The following is an 18,540-nucleotide window of genomic DNA, read 5'->3' as shown; positions in this document are numbered from 1 at the left end:
TCAACCACCTATTTAAAAACAGATGAATTATGAATACATTCAGCTTTAAACTAAGCTAGAACAACTGAACAAAATATTACTGTGAATTAAACACAGATAAACACAATAGCAATTCAATAGCAAAAATCTGCTCAAGTGGGAGACAGGCATGAATTATGCATGAATTAAAAATAAATAATTTTGAATTTTGAACTGGAAAATGATTAGCTGTCATTTGGCATTTAAACCCGCAAACCAAGAGGGGATTTAAACAAGTTAACAGCTTGTTCTGAAAGTTTGCAACCATCAACCTTTGTTACCTTGGGTGAAGAAGGCACCGTCATATTATTTAAAAACAAACTGGTGTGCACTTAAGTCAAACCCATATGGAGTCTGACTTTGCAGCGAGAGATACAAACGCCACAGACAGTGCAGCATCTCGGCAAGACCAGACATGCGCCGCGAAAGCCCAGAAACAACGGCACTCAAACAAACCCGCGCCTGTAATCCAAATAAGAGCAGGGGAAGGCGCCTGCAGTAAAGTGAACTGGCCCGACCGCCAGCCTGGCAGTAGGCTGGAGACAGATTACATTGGCTCTGTTTAAAAAGAGGTGGGGGTGAAAAACAGCAACGACTGCTGGCATCTCCCTTCCCTTCCTTTCTAATCTGCCAGTAATAAAGTCTAAACACCTGGCAGTTAGGTGGTTCGGAGACTAATCCTGCGGATAATTTAATAATTCCGCAGGCTCCCAGCAATCTGCCAGCAATCCCCCTCACCTGGACAGCAGCAGAAATGTGGGTTCCAGGCGGGAGTGTGTGTGTGTGTGTGTGTTTGGGGGTGGGGGTGGGGTGTCATCCTCACACACCTTTTTCTGAGCACTGTCCTTCTTTTTCTTTTCTTCTTGCTTTTTCTTTTTCTTTTCTTCCATCAAATGATTCTCTTCTTGTGTTGCTTGCGTTTCTCTAAAATTAGAAACAAAAGAGTTCTGTTATGTCTGAGGGCCGGGGGGGGGAGGAGGGGAAGGCGGCACAGCATCTGAAACACAATTTTACAGCCTGTTTCATTCAGCTCTCAGCCAAAGTCAAGTCACTGCCTAAAACTTTCCAGCTAAGCACACATGTACGGACACACACAGACACACCCACACACGCACACCAGCATACACATTGGCTGCATCAATTCTGAAGTATACCTTCCATCATCAGCCTTGTCAGAGCACAGTTCCTTCCTCAAAGCCAAGCTATAAAGAACTAGCAGTCAAAAGGATCAGATGGCTCGAGGGGCAGAGAGGCTTTTTTTTTTCTCAACTTGTGTTTCTCTTGGCTGCTGCAGGAGGCAGTTCCTGGAAACTATTAGAGGCATGAGGACGGAGGAGCCCAGCAGCCGTCCGGTAAGTGCTCCTACAGCCATGTGATCCGCTCTACCCCGCCCACGCGCCCCTGCGTCCTCGGCGTACGCGTGCTGTGCTCTGTGCAGCCGTAGCGCCAAGACGGGTGACGTATCAGCCTTTTCCCCAGAACATGCACAGCACCGCAAGAACATGGCCAGGGTGAGCTTCAGCAAGCGGGGCCAGGCTAAGCTTCAGAAAGTGCACGGCCACGCTAAGTTTCAGCAAGCGCGTGTCCATGCCGTTTCAGCTAGTGCGCGTCCATGCTAAGCTTCAGCAAGCGCGTGTCCATGCCGTTTCAGCTAGCGCGCGTCCATGCTAAGCTTCAGCAAGCGCGCATCCATGCTAGGCTTCAGCTAGCGCGCGGCCATGCTAAGCTTCAGCTAGCGCGCGGCCATGCTAAGCTTCAGCTAGCGCGCGGTCATGCTAAGTTTCAGCTAGCGCACTACTATACCAAGCTTCAGCAAGCACACAGCCAGGCTAAGCTTCAGCAAGGGTGCGGCCAGGCTAAGCTTCAGAAGGTACTCAGTGAATTCGAGGTTCAGCAGGCACACAGTGAAGTTGTGGTTCAGCAGACACACAGTGAAGCAGAGCTTCAGAGCTCCCACTCTCTCACACACAAAAATGGGGACAAGCTTCCATGGTTATTCTGTTATAAAACCGGACAAATCTTGAGAAACATGCTGATGGTTTACTGGAGCAAGGCCTAACTCAGTAACAAGCACTGAAACAGTCTCCCAAACTGTGCTGTATTAAGGTCTGACAGAGTAAATACAATAAAACAGGATCGTATTTCCACAACACCGAGATGAAAATGGAGGGGATTATTTATGCAACAACACTGGTCCATAGGGCTTCCAAGGAAAAAAAAAAACAAAATTCCAGAGGCGTTTGCATGTGAAATCAAAAATATTGCAAGCAAGGCATCAAAATGACACTAATAAAAATAAGTTAATATATCTTTCAAGGGATTACAGCTATGCACAGACTTCAATAATACCAAGGCCATTTATGAAAGCACTGAGAACTTGATTAGGGTAAATATCTTCATAAGGGAATGAAAACAGTCAGGGAGAGAGACAATGACTGTTTAAGCGACGTGCTTCACATAAAGCCATGCCTGAATGCCTCGGTCATGGAGATGGCGCGGTGGGAGCGGGGAATTCGGGCCGGCCGCGCACAATGCGTGACACCCCGGTGACCTGCTGACAATGGCAGAAGGGAGGGAGGCCGCCGGTGCGCCCCTGACATTCAGCCTCTCCTGGAATCGCTCAGCGGCTGCGGCCGGGTCCGCAGCCAGCGGCTCCGGCGCAATCCGGCCTGCCTCCCACACCAAGGTCAGCCCGCACAGCCAGACGTTTCCACAATCCCGCACTTGCAAAGACAGATCCGAGCATTCACAGCCTTTAACAGGCTGTGGCGTTACCCAATTAAGAGAAATCGCTGAGGGTGCGGAGAGGTCGAGGAAAGTACTCGAGACCTTTTCTCCTGTGAAAAGCGCTTGTGTATAGAATCATACTTTCAAGTAATAAGCTTATTTGGCTTTGCCCCTCTATAAGCATAAGTTCCAGTTTCCTTTACTGAGGGATCATGGTGGAATGTGCACAATGGCAAGTGCGTAGAATTACATAAGCTCTCTCACTGTATAAAGAAACACATGCCCTGTCCGCGCAATATACTAATACAGCACAGCAACAGTAGCATTCTGAACCGTGGTCCACAGCCACCTCTTGGAGGACATCCTCCTCTGTGGCCTGGTGTCCAGGCCTCCATGACAGCAATAGTGCTCTATTGTTCGCGCTCTTCCACAGAGCCAGGCCTATGCCTGCCCAGTACAATAACTCATTGTGCTCTGTCCCCAGCCAATGGTAGGAGCTCCCGGCTGCATGTTGCTTGCAACCCTCCCCCCCTCCCCTCGAAGGCCTCCCCCAGGTCACAATGGGACCAGCTGATGCAGCAGGATGCTCAGGTTGGGGGGCCAGACAGAGGGTGGCTGCAGGACGGGACGCCGGCCAGAAGCAGTCTGTAAACTCATCTGCCGGCGTTGCTCGTTTGTGGGCGGGGGGATGTGCCGTTGAGAGAGACGGCGGCATCCTCTGGGACCACGCCGAAGCAGACAGCCATGTTCTGACGGGCGAGACGATCAGATCTGCCCGCTGTTGCCTCTGGTCTCATCTCAGCATCGCGCCACATCCCTCCTATAGGCTGCTCCCTAATCCCGCGACCAATCACGCCGCACCGGCCTGCTCACGGGCAGTCCATCGACCCTGGGGATTTTTTTTTTTTTTGGATCGACTCCAAAAAAAAAAAGGGTGGGGGGGATGGGACCTGGCATGGAAGAGCAATGGAAATTGTCCCCATGTGTTCTGTGAAAAGGACGCTATTGCTTTAAAAATATCCCGAACCCTTTGTGTGCTGGAATTTTCCAAAGAGCGGCATCAGAGCTGACAGCTCAGCTATAAATAGACGGCCCAATCTGCAAGCCGTATTTTCACAAACTGATGTGGATGCCTTGCTTGATTTGTGTGCCAATTACGTCCAACGGAGTAAGCATATCGATTCCTTTTTGAATTTATCTACTGCACTGAGTTACAAACACGCTTCACAGTCCAAGTAATCATCAACACATTGAAATACACTTCGTTCTAATACAGAGAATTACATTAAAGAGTTACTCAGATTAGCTCTTCCCATGCAAACATCTCCCTCTTCTCTCGACAGAACAAGTGAATGAGACACTCAGACTGATTAAGCCGGTGAGATCATCATGTTGCTCTGCAGACAGATCTCTGTAATTTACCCATACACAATGGACCAATTCAAAAATTCATTCATCGCCTCACCCTGTTGCCTGGATAACATAACCAGGAAGTCCGGAAGGTCTGACTCCTCAGGTCTGAAATAACAAGGTCTTTTCATTTCAGGCAGCGTGCCACTCTGCAAGCAGGTCTGGCGACCACATCCAGCACAGGAGCGAAATTAAAACGCTTTACTACGCCGAAAGAGAACACGTCCGTAAACAACACACCAGGCCCTGATGCAAGCACGGCTCAAACCGCCGCCTAATCCCCCGAGTCTTAAACCTCAAAGACGTCGCAAAATCCGCCCCTCCAGGGAAGGAGCAGCGAAAACTGTAGCTAACGACTGAGGACTCCGCGTTTTAATTTGCGAGCGGGACAGGACATGGCACGTTCCTGTGGCAGGGGCAGTAAAAACGCGGCGGCGGAAAGCAAAAGCAGCCCCGACGCGTTGGGAGGCTCCCCCTCGCATTCATAATTACTCTCACAGGAGCCCGGAGGAAAGCGACGGGAACACAGAGAGCACCTGTAACGGCAGGGGAAATCACGGCGAGGAAACTGTCCTGCCTCGCGCAGCCAAACACGGCTCGTTCCTGCCGTTCGGGGGATCCCATTTTCTGGGCCCGCGATGCGGCTGGAGAGCGCCTTTAAAAAGGTTGCCTTTATTTTTCACAGCTGTCAATGCAGATGTAGCCTGAAATCAGGTCAGCCATTTGAAAAGCCTGACACCTGCTTCAGCCCCCATCTACATCGGCGAGGCGCGTGAACACCAACGGCGGACAGAACATAATGAGCAGCTAGAGGAGAATTAGCTCCCTGGCTCTTTCTGCGGCTGAGAAAGGGAGACATCGCGTTTCCAAGGACAGCCGACATCGAGCCCAGGAGTTCCACAAACAAGAGCAATAAGGGAAAACAACAGGCACGGCAACACCAATTAAAAACAACAGCCGCAACAGCTGGTGGAGACTGAGCTCCCGACAAAAGGCGACAACAAAGAGCTGACAATATCTGCAATGGGGGAAGAAAGGACTGAGACTGTGGGCTGGAAGTAAAAAAAAAAAAAAACAAAAAAACAACAACATGGAGAGAGGAAGAGCGAGAGAGAGGGGGGAAATCAAGGTTGTTTATTTCATCCATCCATCTCAGTGCATGGGAGTGTTTAGCAGAGAGGGAAGGGGGGAGGTGGGGGGTGGGGGTAGAGGAAGCAGGAGCGGATCGCACCGAAGGGCTGTGCGCAGAGCCAGACGTTCTGGGCACGGCGCCAGAAATGCCAGCGCTGCAAGAAAAACGGAGCGCTGCGTGCCCCGGGAGCCTTCTGGCTAGCAACAGCGCGGGGAGGGGGGAGCGGGGCGGCCCCGCACACCGCCTGCTCGCGCATTAGGAAGGCGCAGGCGTCTCGGCGCTTTCGCGCAGCCTAAATCTGGCACGCCGCTGGCCCGCCCGCTAACCCGGAACGGCCGTAAAAAGAAACGAACCAATCAAAACAAACAGGGCACACAACAATGCGGAGCACGGGCAGCCCTCGTCTGACAAGAGGACAGCAAAGAACTCATCGCTTTGTACAGCACTTGTCTAGCGTATGACGGTTGGGCCAGGGTAATGACAATCGCACCAAACTACTCGACTCGAAATGCTTCAGCTGTGATTACAGTGACTGTAGCCCACGATGACAAATAGAAAGTGATTTTTCAAATTCGTTGCTCATTGGCTCTCACCAAACCAGCTAATGTCTAAAAATAACTCCATTGAGGGTTTGGATTGACTCACCATAGAATGTCAGGCAAATATCCCCCGCAATAAAATCATTAAAAATGTGTACTGTAAAATACATTCATTCAGCATGTATTTCCAGCATTCAAGAATATATGCATTTCAACAATACATTACCCCCCCACCACCACACCCCCGCGCATATACACACAAGCTTCTTTTGTCAGACTTCAATTCTGTGGGTCTTCCACTGTTTACATGTGCATTCTGTGAATAAGGTTATTTAAGGATAGCCTGTATGATTGCTGATGAAGTCTGAGGATGAGGATACAATGATGGCGAAGGGCATCAGGAAGAATGATCAGCATATGATCACTATTGTGCTCACCAATGCAGAGGAAAGATGAGTCCTCCTCACTACACTGATCTCAGACAGCCTGTTCTTTCATTGAGTGAATAAACACTAAACCACAGGATTTATGGCAAAGGTAACAGACAGCCCCTATCTCCATCATGCAAAGTTTGTAAAATGACCTGCTACATCATCTGGCTCTTCCAGGAACCACGGCACTGGAAGCAGGAGGGGAAATTTCTGACAGCTGGTTAGTGTGCCACTAACATATTATCAGCTAGCCCAGTTGAGACGGGGGAAAAAAAAAAAAACAAGACTTCAATTATCCCATTACTGCTACCTTAATGAGGGCATCTGAGTAACCAGGATCTGCCCGCAGGACTGTGATGTAGACGCTGCCCAGCTGCGGCTCACCTGTGTCCGAGCACCTGGGAGCCAATCACGTGTCAATGTCAGAGCCAAGGGTTCACGTCCTCTCAAATTACTGCTCTGTCTACACAGAGCTGCTATACAAGTGTCTGTTTAAAGTGTACTGCTTCTGCACAAGCCCAAACACCCTGTGAAAGGGCTATAGTTTTGTTTAGCTCCTAAACCAAATATTGGGGCTCTGTATTTTTAATAATCTTGGAATAATCTTCAGTTATTCAAGGTTTTTTAAAGCTTTCTTAAAGCATCTAGACCTTACAACTCACGGATGTTGTATTAAATTTGCTCAATGTTTCAACAGTTGATCTGATTCAGATTCTCCTGAATTCTGGCACATTCTTTTGTCTAGCTGAGGCTATCATTTATTACACAGAATTTCAATAAGTAGTTCTTTACTATAGTAACCTTTGGGCATTTTGCATAGCCAGGCTATCGCTGAAAAATAGAGATATGTGATATTTTATGTGATATTTAATGTGCCTTAATGGCACATTAAAGCTCTTTTCATGCCTCTTCCTGCTAGCAGTGTTCCTTGTCTGTGAATGAATGCATATTCATTTTTAATAAAAGGCCTTGTTTGATTTTGTTCATTTTTACGATGTTCCAGAGTCCACCATAAGCACAGCATCTTAACAATTGTCAAAGCCAAGCTGACAACTTTTCTCCCTGCCTTAGGGTCCTCTGTATAGATGTTACCACATAGGAGATGGAGATCCACACAGAGGTTTAGTTTAAAGGTCATGCTTTCAGCAGAGCTGTGAGGAACATCATGTGTCCATTAGTCCTTAAAAAACCTGATGACTGAATCCTAAAGTCTGAAATGCATACCTGGGTTTAAAACCCTCGATAACTTCTGGGAATGGTTGAGTTACTGTAATTAAAATGTGTGCGTTTTGTTCACACATAAATACTTGAGCACCTACACATAGTCACACCACTCAAGTGGGGATCCTTGGAAGAACACTCTGACATCTGCAGCCCATCTTAACCTTATGCAAATGACTGCAAAGGCAAAATGGCAGTGTTGTTGATAATGAAAACCTCACAGAGTAAAGTCCATGAAACAGCACCTGTGTGGTCTGGGTTGGGTGGGAACTAAGACTTCTTTCTTACAGAAGCAACAAATTATTTCATGTACACAACAACACGGAGAGAGGCACACACAACAACCTCCTCGGTTGTTCAGGAGGCAGTCACAGCCTCTTTGTCAGAGATGAACTGGCTAATTAAGGCGTTTCACTACTCTGCAGCCTTTCAATTGGCACTGGCTATTGGATTTCCAAAATCTAGACAGGGGAAAAACAGGTACACCTGGCCAAATCTGATTACTAAATCACATCCACCTGTTTTTTTATATTATATTTATATATATATATATATATATATATATATATATATATATATATATATATATATATAATTTTTTTTTATATATCCACGTTTTATGACTCATACTATCAATCTCATATGCATGACACATATGAAGTAAATCTGAAGTTCTTAATTTTCCAGGAATAGAAAGCACTTATTTTCAAATAAGACTCAATGAATACATACTAGTCTAGCTGACAAACAACCCTTTTCAAATTATAAAAAATCCTCTACTTTGAGCAAAAACAAGAGAATGCACACACTGTTCACAACAGACAAAGAAAAGATGTGGTCCCTCATTTCACAATCACATAATGACTGATGGCACTCAGGTCTGCAGCTGACTATTAGCAACTAGAACCACATGAATAGCCTACATAATTCTATTGTGTACGTGTTCCTAGTTATATATAGTCATACACAGGTAATAAAGCATAAGTCTCAAAATATTTTCACTTTTATTTTTCCCCATCATTGCTTTCTATAGACCCTTATACTCATTTTGGTGGTGTGTTGTACCTAATGAGTCACAAGGTTCTTTTTGTAATTAAAATCACACAGCTCCAAAACCAAAACTCACCAGCCACCATTACAGTCAAAGTTACTGAAACATGCCACACTGAAATAAAGACAGGGATACCACCAGGAACATGAACAAGACCCAAATCCGCTGTACTTACTTAAATAACCTCATTTCTGTCCTAAACAGTATTAGCATCCCTAGCTTATGTAGCTAGTTAGTAAACTACTCTTTGACGCACAAGCAGGAACGAAATAGTTTGAAACACAGAATTAAAATGAAAATAGATAAACTCAAATCAATGTTGATCAGAGAATTAGCTCTTGACTAAAGCTTTAGTTGTTCAATCAGACGACCAACTAATCACTACAGCCCTAGCTAGCAAGGTAGCAGGACCAGTGACCTCTGGCAAGTTAGCAGTTTTCTTGGTGATGATTTTCAGAAGAAGGCCAAACCAATTCTTTGTTTGCCTTAAATCTGACAGGAAAGACACTTCATCTATTCACAGTTCCCATACAAGTTGGCGATGTTCAACGTGCTTCCTGGTCTTCCACATGCTGTGTGTCCATATCAGTCAATCACCCCCCGCCAGAACACGAAGGCAAGTTTCCACTGTGCAAACCTCCTTCTCCATAGGCTGCTCACTGCTGCTATGACAATCACAAGCCCACTGTCTGTTTATACCATGTGAAATCTTCCGGAAAAACAAAGCCCCTCCCATGGGACGTGTTGTGAAAGACTTTAACCCACTCATAGTTGTCCCTCAGTTGCTACCTGCAGCTGCGAGAGGAAAATGTGTTTGTAGTATGAGAGGCGTACATTTTGTTTACTTACCTTAACAGAATTCAGAATTTTAGTTTTAGGAAGGTCATGGACTGGGCCTGAATTTGGACTGTGGTGTCTTACAGTATTAGATGTAAGCAGACAGTTGTAACAGTAATGCATTTTTCCATTATCAGACGTGAATCTGGAACTGTGAAGCTATGGCTGTGGGTGCTTTTCTACTGTCTCTTCTGTCAGGCTGACTGAGCACCACACAATGGGGGAACTATGCTACTTCAGCCCTGTAATGTAACGGTGCTGGCAAACTGCAACCAGGCCTGTGGTCAACACTATAGCACTACATAAAAACCTGATGGTGCCACATAAACAAAAAATTTCACATAAGCAAAGACAGTTTAAACACTGGCAGTGGAGACTTAACAGAGGGTGATCTTGTATCGAGGCCTATGGCAACTGCTACGGAAATGGTCATAGCAAACTTTAAAGCAAACAGTCCTTTTACTATTCTAGCCTGTTATGCCACATTTTAGCTGGCTAACCACAGAATGGACCAATGATAAAATGTTACTTTATACTGTTAGTGCAGTAAAGGAATGTTTTCCAAGAATAACCAAATATTCTGTGTTTCGTGGCAGTAAATTATCAGACATCTTGATAAAGACATCTAACACCTCTCAATCTTGCCTGATTGGCTGGCTCTGCCAGTGGGTGGAAGTTGCGTGGTGAAAGGAAATGCCATGGAAACACAAACCAGAACCCTGCCAATTTTCCAGTTTGTACTGTGTGGTTCTAGTTCTGCCTGGTTAGGTTCCAATAGTGGAAAAGCAGCTAGTGAGAATCACAGCTTGCCTTCCTGCAGCGGGGACGTTCTCTTCACTTCTCCTCAATTAACTGGCAGGGGGAGGGAGGGGCCCCCACCCTTATGTTGGACATTCCCCTGGATCGCCTCCAAGACACACAAAGCCAGCACTCTCCCTCCCCCCCAAAAATCCTGCCCTCCCGCTCGCATGGGCCAGACAAGCACAGGCTTCCTGATTTCAGCCTCTTACATCAGGGAGTCAGTCCACGCAGTGTGCACTGACATGCTGTATAATGCCGCTACTCCCTCAAGCACATTGCAGTGCTTTACATTTGTCTACAATGTATGAACTGTGGACGTGGATGTGTGGACCGTGGATTCATTTTTCTTCCTCAATTGCACGAACAGCACTGCTGTCTACTGTGAACAGCATTCACTTAAAGAGGATCAATTTATTTCCTAAATATGATTTTCACAATAAAACTCAGCTGTGTAACTACAGTGTTATCGTATTTAAAAAGGCATCAACGATGAAGATCGTGAGTGTTTTGGCAAAGCACACCCTTGACACTGTTCATTTCACTGTTTAAACACCCTTACACTATTTATCATATTAAGCATAATATCCATTAGGCTGACACGTCTTATGAAAAAGGCACATAATCACAGGCTTTGTTGCTGGCTTCAATAAGACAGAAGTAATTGAAATCTGCAGATTGCTGTCCTCAGTGTACTTTTTCCAAGATGGTTTGTCTGCTGGGATGTACTAGAGTTAGATTTGCAGATTCATCACTAGTTCTATGCTCTTGACCTATACTCTTAGCCTAAAATGCATCCTAAAGACAGAAACTGATATTGAGAAGCCTGGGAAAAATAATTTGAAATGATAATGCACTGACCATGTGACTTAGTGGCTGAAATTTAGATTCAATTTACGAATATCCCAAAAATCATTCAGTTCTTGGTGAACACAGATTTCTCCAAATTCTGAGACAAGAAATGCATGTACAATGTAGCTGTAACACACAACAGTGTTCAAAATGGATTCAGCTGCAATGTCACCTTCAGGTCTGATGGCAAGTGCTTGATAAACATCAAAAACTGAAAAGCAGATGCAGCCCAAAGCATTAAGAGCAATCCATGGCCATGAACGTACATCATTATGCCCTTCTAAACTAAACCTCTCATTCTAACAGCTTTAAGTGCTAAAATTTCAGCGCCACGCAAGTCACCACTCCACAGCTCACAGGGACAAGCTAAGCACTCCAAACCAAGTTACAGCCTAAAGCCAACATCCGATCTAGACAACCCAGCCATCATTTCTGGTGTGGGGGGGCTGATCTAATAGGACAGGTGACGGGCCTCTGTCACTAGTGACTGTGGAGAGATGACGATGAAAACCGTATGGTAATCAGGAGGCTAAGTGGCTGTTTTTCCCTTTTCACTTGCAGTGAACGCAGAGACCCCCCCCCCCCCCCCTCACAAGCTTGGGTGCTGACAGAGGCCCCTTGACCCTGTGAAGAAAGCGAAGGGCCTGGCAGCTGGGCTGCTTGTGTGTGTGTGTGGGGGGGGGGGATGGACTCCCCGGCCTGATTAACAACTGCAGCACATTAACCAACCATGAGACCCTGAGCCTGACATTAATGTCACACTCCCCGGTAAGCGCGTTAGCATTCTCAACCATATCTTGATACATTTCATTGCCCCGCTGGTGTCTGACGATGGAGATAAGGCGGCAGTGACAGAGATGTCAAAGAGCGGAAGAGAAATTGAAGGAGAAAATTATGTTCTTCAATTAAGACATGCTGGAAAGATATCAAAGCTGTACCCTCGTGCCTGGGGAGAGGATGCATCCTGAATGCAACGCAAGCCAGCAGTTCAATCAAAATCCTCATATGACTTTTATGGCATGAGGACCATGTGCTGCTATCACTCCTCAACACAACACAACTGCAGCTTGGGTTGGTAATATAAAGTGGATCTAAAAATGACAATGACAGCAAATTTTAAAAATGAAGCAGATACCCATCTTCACCAGAATGTAAACGTGACTGTTAAATACAGGATTGTTGACTCTATGATCAGTGATATCCTATTGCATTTGATACTTAATCAGACAGGGACAGATGTTACGCAAAACATTCTTTCAGCACACACACACTATAGTAAATGTACCAGGACTTCCCCATGTTCAGTGTCAAATTCCTAGACACACACATTACTCTTCCAGACATGCTCTGCTTCCTTGTCATGCCAGCATACTCTACCAGCCTGGCAATGTGCCAGAGAACTCTATGTGATTGCAGCCAATAATAAATGTGCATTTAAATGCAGAGGAAAAAAAGCTTCTGTGTTCATGTGGAGCTCAATGTTGGAAGGTCCGGCAGTCTCATTGCTGGCAGTGATTTCAGTCAGACACAATAACAGACCCCCCTCGACAAAAAGCAAGCTTTACCTTTTAACAAGCAAGAGTTTCCATGACCCTGCTCCTTTATTTCAGCCGTGCAACACAAGAGGCAAACAAATTCTAACAGCTTACGCTTTTGACAATATTCAGAGGCCAACAGATCTGATAAATGAACATCGTCTACATACAATTCTCACCAACTCTTATTTTGCCTGTTTGTATCCTGAATGCTATCAGAAACATGCGTAGTGACATAGAAACGTACAGTGACTAAGCATCTGATTAATATTTCAGTAACACTCATTGTTAGACAATGGCAAATATGTCAAAATGAAAATCTCCTGGCTCAGTTGCACTTCTAGCAGGCATTCCTGCGCGCACTTTAGCTATACTTATTCAATAACACCCGCTACAAGACTTGACTACGTGGTACATGCAGCAATGAAATGCCCATAGTTGTATGTTAATTTAAATTACAGCTCTTTTGAATGGATCAAATTCCAAAGAAAATCAACATCCCAACCATGATAAACGGTCATAAATGTAATTGATATTTTTCCACGAAAGTCACCTCTGTAACAGTACCCTCAAAGGTTATCGAAATAATGCTGAATTTAGGTTAAGGACATTGCGAATGGTTCATTCCCCGTGTATTTCATTTAAAGGCTACTTAACTCTAGGACTGTGCAGTCCTGCTGTGTTTTAGAAAAACCGTTAAAATGCTGGCTACAATAAATTCTAAGGCGACGAAAGACAGCAAAGATTTGCTTTTGAAAATATTTTCCTAATGGCGTGTCCCACAGAAATCAGGTTCAAGGGTGGAAATGTCACGCTGAACGATTTAGCGATCCTTAACCAAATTACTGAAAATCCAAGATTCATATCAACGAATGTGTGAATATTTTAGCTAAAAATGTCCAGAACTGAGGTCAAACAGAACGCGACATGCAGACTGCTAGGTTGCTGGTCTATTACCAACGGTTCGCGTTTTTATTTAGTATTCAGCTCGGCACGTTATTTCAAACACGATGAAACATCTTCGACGATACTGTAAATACCGAATATACATCTTGGTGTCTAATGCTAGCGATTTAATTATACAGATAACATTCGAAAAATCAATAACATTGGCCAATTCAAATGAATTCAATTAACATCAGATTTCATATGGTACTAGACATTAATGGTAACCATTGCTAGCTAGCTCGGGTGAACAGACACATTAGTTACATTCGCTGGTTAGCCACAAAAATAATATAGCTAGCTAAATTATAGTTGATTTGTACCTTAACTAGCCATCGAGCCAATATTTCAAAAAGATCTAACGTTAATTTCCTGCAACCCAACATCGACATTCTCTATATTACTGGACAGCTAGCTCGCTAAGTAACGTTAGCTATTAATAATAAACGATTAGGTAGCTTGTTTCTTCTTACCTTAATAATCCCACGTTGAGCTTTGGCAGCTTTCAAAACAAAGCTTGTTGCATGAAATAAAAGCAAAAAATCTTCTTCATTTAGTTAGCTAGCTATTTTTTCTGAAAAGTAACGTTACCCGTAACTAATGACAAATCAGGCATGCAGTCGCAGTGAGTAGCTACCAAGCTGTCTCTCCAAGACGATCGCCAACCACAATCGAGCAGCTTTCGTCGGTACCTTGCTCGCTAGCACGGCAAAGAAAATACAAACTTCAAGAGCACGATATCTGCAAATTAGGTATCCAAGAAGAAAGCTACCTAGCAAAATGTCCAAATCAACACGACGGTGCAGAGGAAAAAGATGCCCAGCAATTGTTTATCTGTTAGCTTGCTAGCTAACGTTAGCAAATTCGGCAAAGCAGATTGGCATACTTTGCTAGCTAGCTGAATGTGCTAGCTAGCTACCTTACTAGCTAGCTAGCAATGCAATTAACGTTCGCTAACTGCAATTTTAAGAAATGTGAAACAGGCAGTTTTAAGCTGTTCCCGGTAGGTTCACATCGAGAAGCCCATGACGCTATCTTAAAGTGCAAAAAGGAAATGTTTGACTAGCTGCTAGCTAGCTAGCTAACTAAAACATGCGCCTAGCTAGCTAGCCAGCGAGCACGAATTAAATTTAAATCCAAGAAATGAGATTCTTGAGATATCCAATTCTTGGAACGGACCAGTCTGACCCAGATCTCCGTGAAAATAATATTTTAGCTCTTAGCAAGCCGTAATCATCATACACAGAGCGTTCAGTGATTTCTCATTTGACGGCGCTCACGCAGCCATTTTGTTGAAACTGACAACGGCAGCTTGCTTCTAAGCCGAAATAAAACAGGAAGTGGCCCCCATGCCCCAGCTGCTGGTCACGTGATCTCAACTAACAAACAAAACTCTCCTCTCTAAAAAAAGACTGTCCCCCTAGCTCCGCCTTGTCGTTGCCTTGACAACGGCGGTCTGGGCAACCTATCATCTCCTCTGCTCACAGCCCAAGACTTCGAGCTTTGCAGATTAACTGTTGTGGTCAAGCGACTCGACGAAATATCTATTTAATGTAGTAAACCCCCTAGACCAAGTTAACGTCATTGCATCTCGATTCCTGAACACGAATAACAGTAGAATTACTTTCTCCGATTCCAGCATGAACGAGATGCCAATGTGAAAATGCACCGCTCCTAGACAGTTGCTATTTTAGCGAGCCAGAGATTTCGTCATACTCTGCCACCTAGCCAGTGATTTTTAAATGACCTGACTGAAAACAATGCAGCAATGACACTAAACGTTGTGTTCGCAATGTGCTGTGACTACCCAGATCGCTTCACCAAACGTGATTTCAGACTGATGACCATGTTAACTCAACGATTAGTCTAATCGTGCAAAATGTGTGTGCGTGTCAAAGCTTTAAAGGCGTATAGGCTACTGATTACCGATTGGTGAAAAGTGGATTCAGTGGAAGGCTCTGAGTGATAGGAAAGTATTCTATGTGGGTTTGTGAATGAAACATTGATGAGGGATCAGGCGTGCTACTCAGGATTTTGTTTTACAGACAAATTGAAGCTTACAAGGGATTGACTATAACCATACAACATTCGTAAGATAGCTACGAAAATTATATATTCTAGACATTATACATGAGACAGATTTTATTTCGTTATAGCTAGCTTAAGTGCCTACGTTTCTAACTGTGTACACACAATTCTGTTTTCAAATGCATTACTAAAATTATGTGACTATGTGTAGCGAATTTCATAGGCCTGTCTTCCGTTTTGAATCCCATACCCCACAGGGAAGAGCACGTATTCTACCACATGTTTAAAAATTATTTAATATTTAATTTCATTCACGTGGTTGTTATTTTACTTATATTGGTCTAAAGCGCTTGAACTGACCTGTTTCCATGGCTGTGCATGTTCCTTATAGAAGTGTCCTATCAATGCACCTATCTGCAGTTATTTTTTAATCCTTGTATGAGCTATTGCAAACAGATTATAACATTGTATAATGCATTAAGCGACCAAGCATCAGTAATCTTGCACAGTACTAATTTTATCTAGATATAGTCCATAATGATAATACCACCTGTCATTGCCTTGGCACCTAGATGGGATGTCTTTCAATTAAAGTTAATAACATCAAAGTACCACCTAACTAATTCAGCAGTGGCAATACACAATGTATGACTACTGCTAGCTAGTGTAATGTTGCACTCATGTCTACACTGTCTTCTGAGTAATTATACTCACAATGTAAGTATAATTAAATATGAATGTATGAACCTGGTCATTTACTTGCAGCTTCTAGCAGCAATCTAGGGTCGGAAAACAGTCCAGCTCAAGAGATGTTAGTATACTTCTGTATCCTTTGGTCTATAATATCAGATAATTGATAGTTCTCTTTTCCTGTTTCCCTCCATTTTCATTCACTGTAAATTGGTAATCTAGCTAGCAAGCATGCAGAAATGTAATAAAATAAAAGTTCTACCTCTAACAAAGCAGCAAACAATGTTGTTTTCCTACTTGACATATTCAATGTTTATGTCTAATAATTTCTATTGGCAGCATATACATGCAGTTCTAACAAATTAATTACAATGCTGACGGTAACAATGTTCCTTTCACAGTCTGCCACACAGATTCATTGGTAGCCAACTGCATCTGGAGCTATCCACTTTAGATCTTCCTCACCTACAGTTTGTCTTAATGGCCGTACAAGCATGGCCACTTTTGAGTGCACCTCGGCACGGGGGAGTGTGCCTGAGAGTCAAGTAAGACTCGACATTCACCAGCAATTCATCATTTGTCAGCAATTTTACCTTCCCTTACAAATTATTATACATTCACTGGTGTGTCTTTAAGTTACCATTTTCTCCTTTATGCAACCCTGTTTGGAGTTGCTAATTGTACATTATGGTTCTCTCACTGCAACAACCCCTGCAGTGGCGCTGAAGCAAGACAAATGCAATACGCCAATAGACACACACGCAGCCAACAGATTTTTTTTTTTTTTTTTTCTGCACTACTGGCTACACAGTGCCACAGTGTAGAAAACCGGGTGCCAGTTTGATGATAGGCACTACTCAACTGACATCATCGAAGCAACTGGCAGGTGCCTGATGAATCACAAGGTGCCTTTGAGCAGTGAGATAAGGATACTCTGGGTGACCTACCTATTGCCATCCACAGCAGAACAAAGCCAATTTGCTCTACTGCTCTGGGGTCCCAGTCATTATTGACAGCAACACAGCTGGTTTTGAACCAATAATAAAAATCTTGCCAACCGAGCCACTCAGGAGCCTTTAAATCTACATTCAGTTCAACCAGCAAACATAAAATCAACAGTAACAGTAAATTCAGTCCATGTGGACAATTTCTTCCATTGGCTGAAAGTAGGAAACATCAATATGTGATTAACATAGGCCTGCATTTGTAATCCTTTGCTATCAAACCCTTCTGCCTTGGTAAGTTAGGCTATCATTGCAAAGCATCTTAAGTTGTTCTAATCTAAACCATAAAGTACAAAAACATTACCTTAATGTGAAATACCTTCCCTAGAATGAAATGCATACAGTACATCACTGCAGAGGTTTGGTCTTATAAACAATCTATTTTTCCAGCTTAAATGTAAAACACTCCCATAGGAAAAATCTAACCTTTAGTGGGAAGAAAAAGTAGGAAGCAAAAATTTACCTTCAGTGTGGTGGGAGATACTGTTCCAATAACTAATGCATGTTGGAAAAGAAGGTTGTGCGTCCAACCACTGGGTTATCTAGTATGAGTTTAAAATTCCAGCAATATTATTTTTTTCCAAGACCACAATACAGCAGGAAAACCTGCAGAGGACAAATGCATACATTCCAGAGATGCTGAGTGATTTCACAGGAAAGGCTGAATATTACAGACGTCCCCTTAAAAGGACAACCCAAGAGCTGTAGTTTTCTCAATTGAAAAGTGGTTCAGGTGGTGTATGTGAGCAAATTCTGTGAAATTCTGTATTTCACCTAAATGAAATAGTGATCAAGATACCACAGTGATCAGACCTGTCAGGCACGGTGATGCTGAGTAGATTCACGCTTTCAGCCTCCAATCAGTTATGAATATAATTGCTTCACATCTCTATATTGACAGTTTATATTTGTAGAAGTCCTTGTTAGCGAGTAAAACTGGGTGGCTGGCGGTGATGAATCATGTGGAGCAGCTGTATCTGCATTGACTGTCAGTTCGACCATCTGACCACTGTAGCACAACTGTGTCACACCACTCCTCTCATGACATGTCCATGGCAGACTGCAGCCCCAACTCATTCAGCCCCTGCCATTCTCATGGAAATGACTACACACACTGGAAGTAGGTCAGGGCTTGGGTTCACAAAGGAACTAACTGACCACTGCAAATCCCCTCATAGAACCACATTGCTTGCTCAGCCTCAGTGGCCTGTTGTCGGACACCAGACAAGGCTAGAAGCAGAACCAGACTCGGATGAGCCCTTACCATGTTTTAAATCTGTCCATTTTCTGGAGCTGATGACCAAAAATACCATAAACTAAGT

General features: G+C 44.0%; 1 protein-coding gene across 4 annotated transcripts in view; it reads right to left on the bottom strand.

Moving 5' to 3' along the window:
* tnrc6c2 (trinucleotide repeat containing adaptor 6C2) overlaps window positions 1–14,768 on the bottom strand; it is a 56,567-nt gene extending 41,799 nt beyond the window's left edge. For 3 of the 4 annotated variants that reach the window (XM_036524094.1, XM_036524122.1, XM_036524112.1), the window contains exons 1-2: window positions 13,970–14,768; window positions 846–942 (exon numbers count right to left, since the gene is read on the bottom strand). In XM_036524094.1, coding sequence (XP_036379987.1) covers window positions 846–908 — 63 coding nt within the window. In that variant the 5' untranslated portion in view covers window positions 909–942; window positions 13,970–14,768. Of the gene's footprint in view, window positions 1–845; window positions 943–1,172; window positions 1,227–13,969 lie in introns of those variants that run through there. The other variant, XM_036524103.1, reaches the window with a different exon arrangement.
* Window positions 14,769–18,540: the final 3,772 nt, after the last annotated feature.

The sequence above is a fragment of the Megalops cyprinoides genome, chromosome 1 (assembly GCF_013368585.1).
Source record: "Megalops cyprinoides isolate fMegCyp1 chromosome 1, fMegCyp1.pri, whole genome shotgun sequence".
NCBI classification, from domain to species: Eukaryota; Metazoa; Chordata; class Actinopteri; order Elopiformes; family Megalopidae; genus Megalops; species Megalops cyprinoides.
The sequence above is the reverse complement of the archived record's forward strand: the minus strand, read 5'-3'. Positions and strand labels throughout refer to the sequence as shown.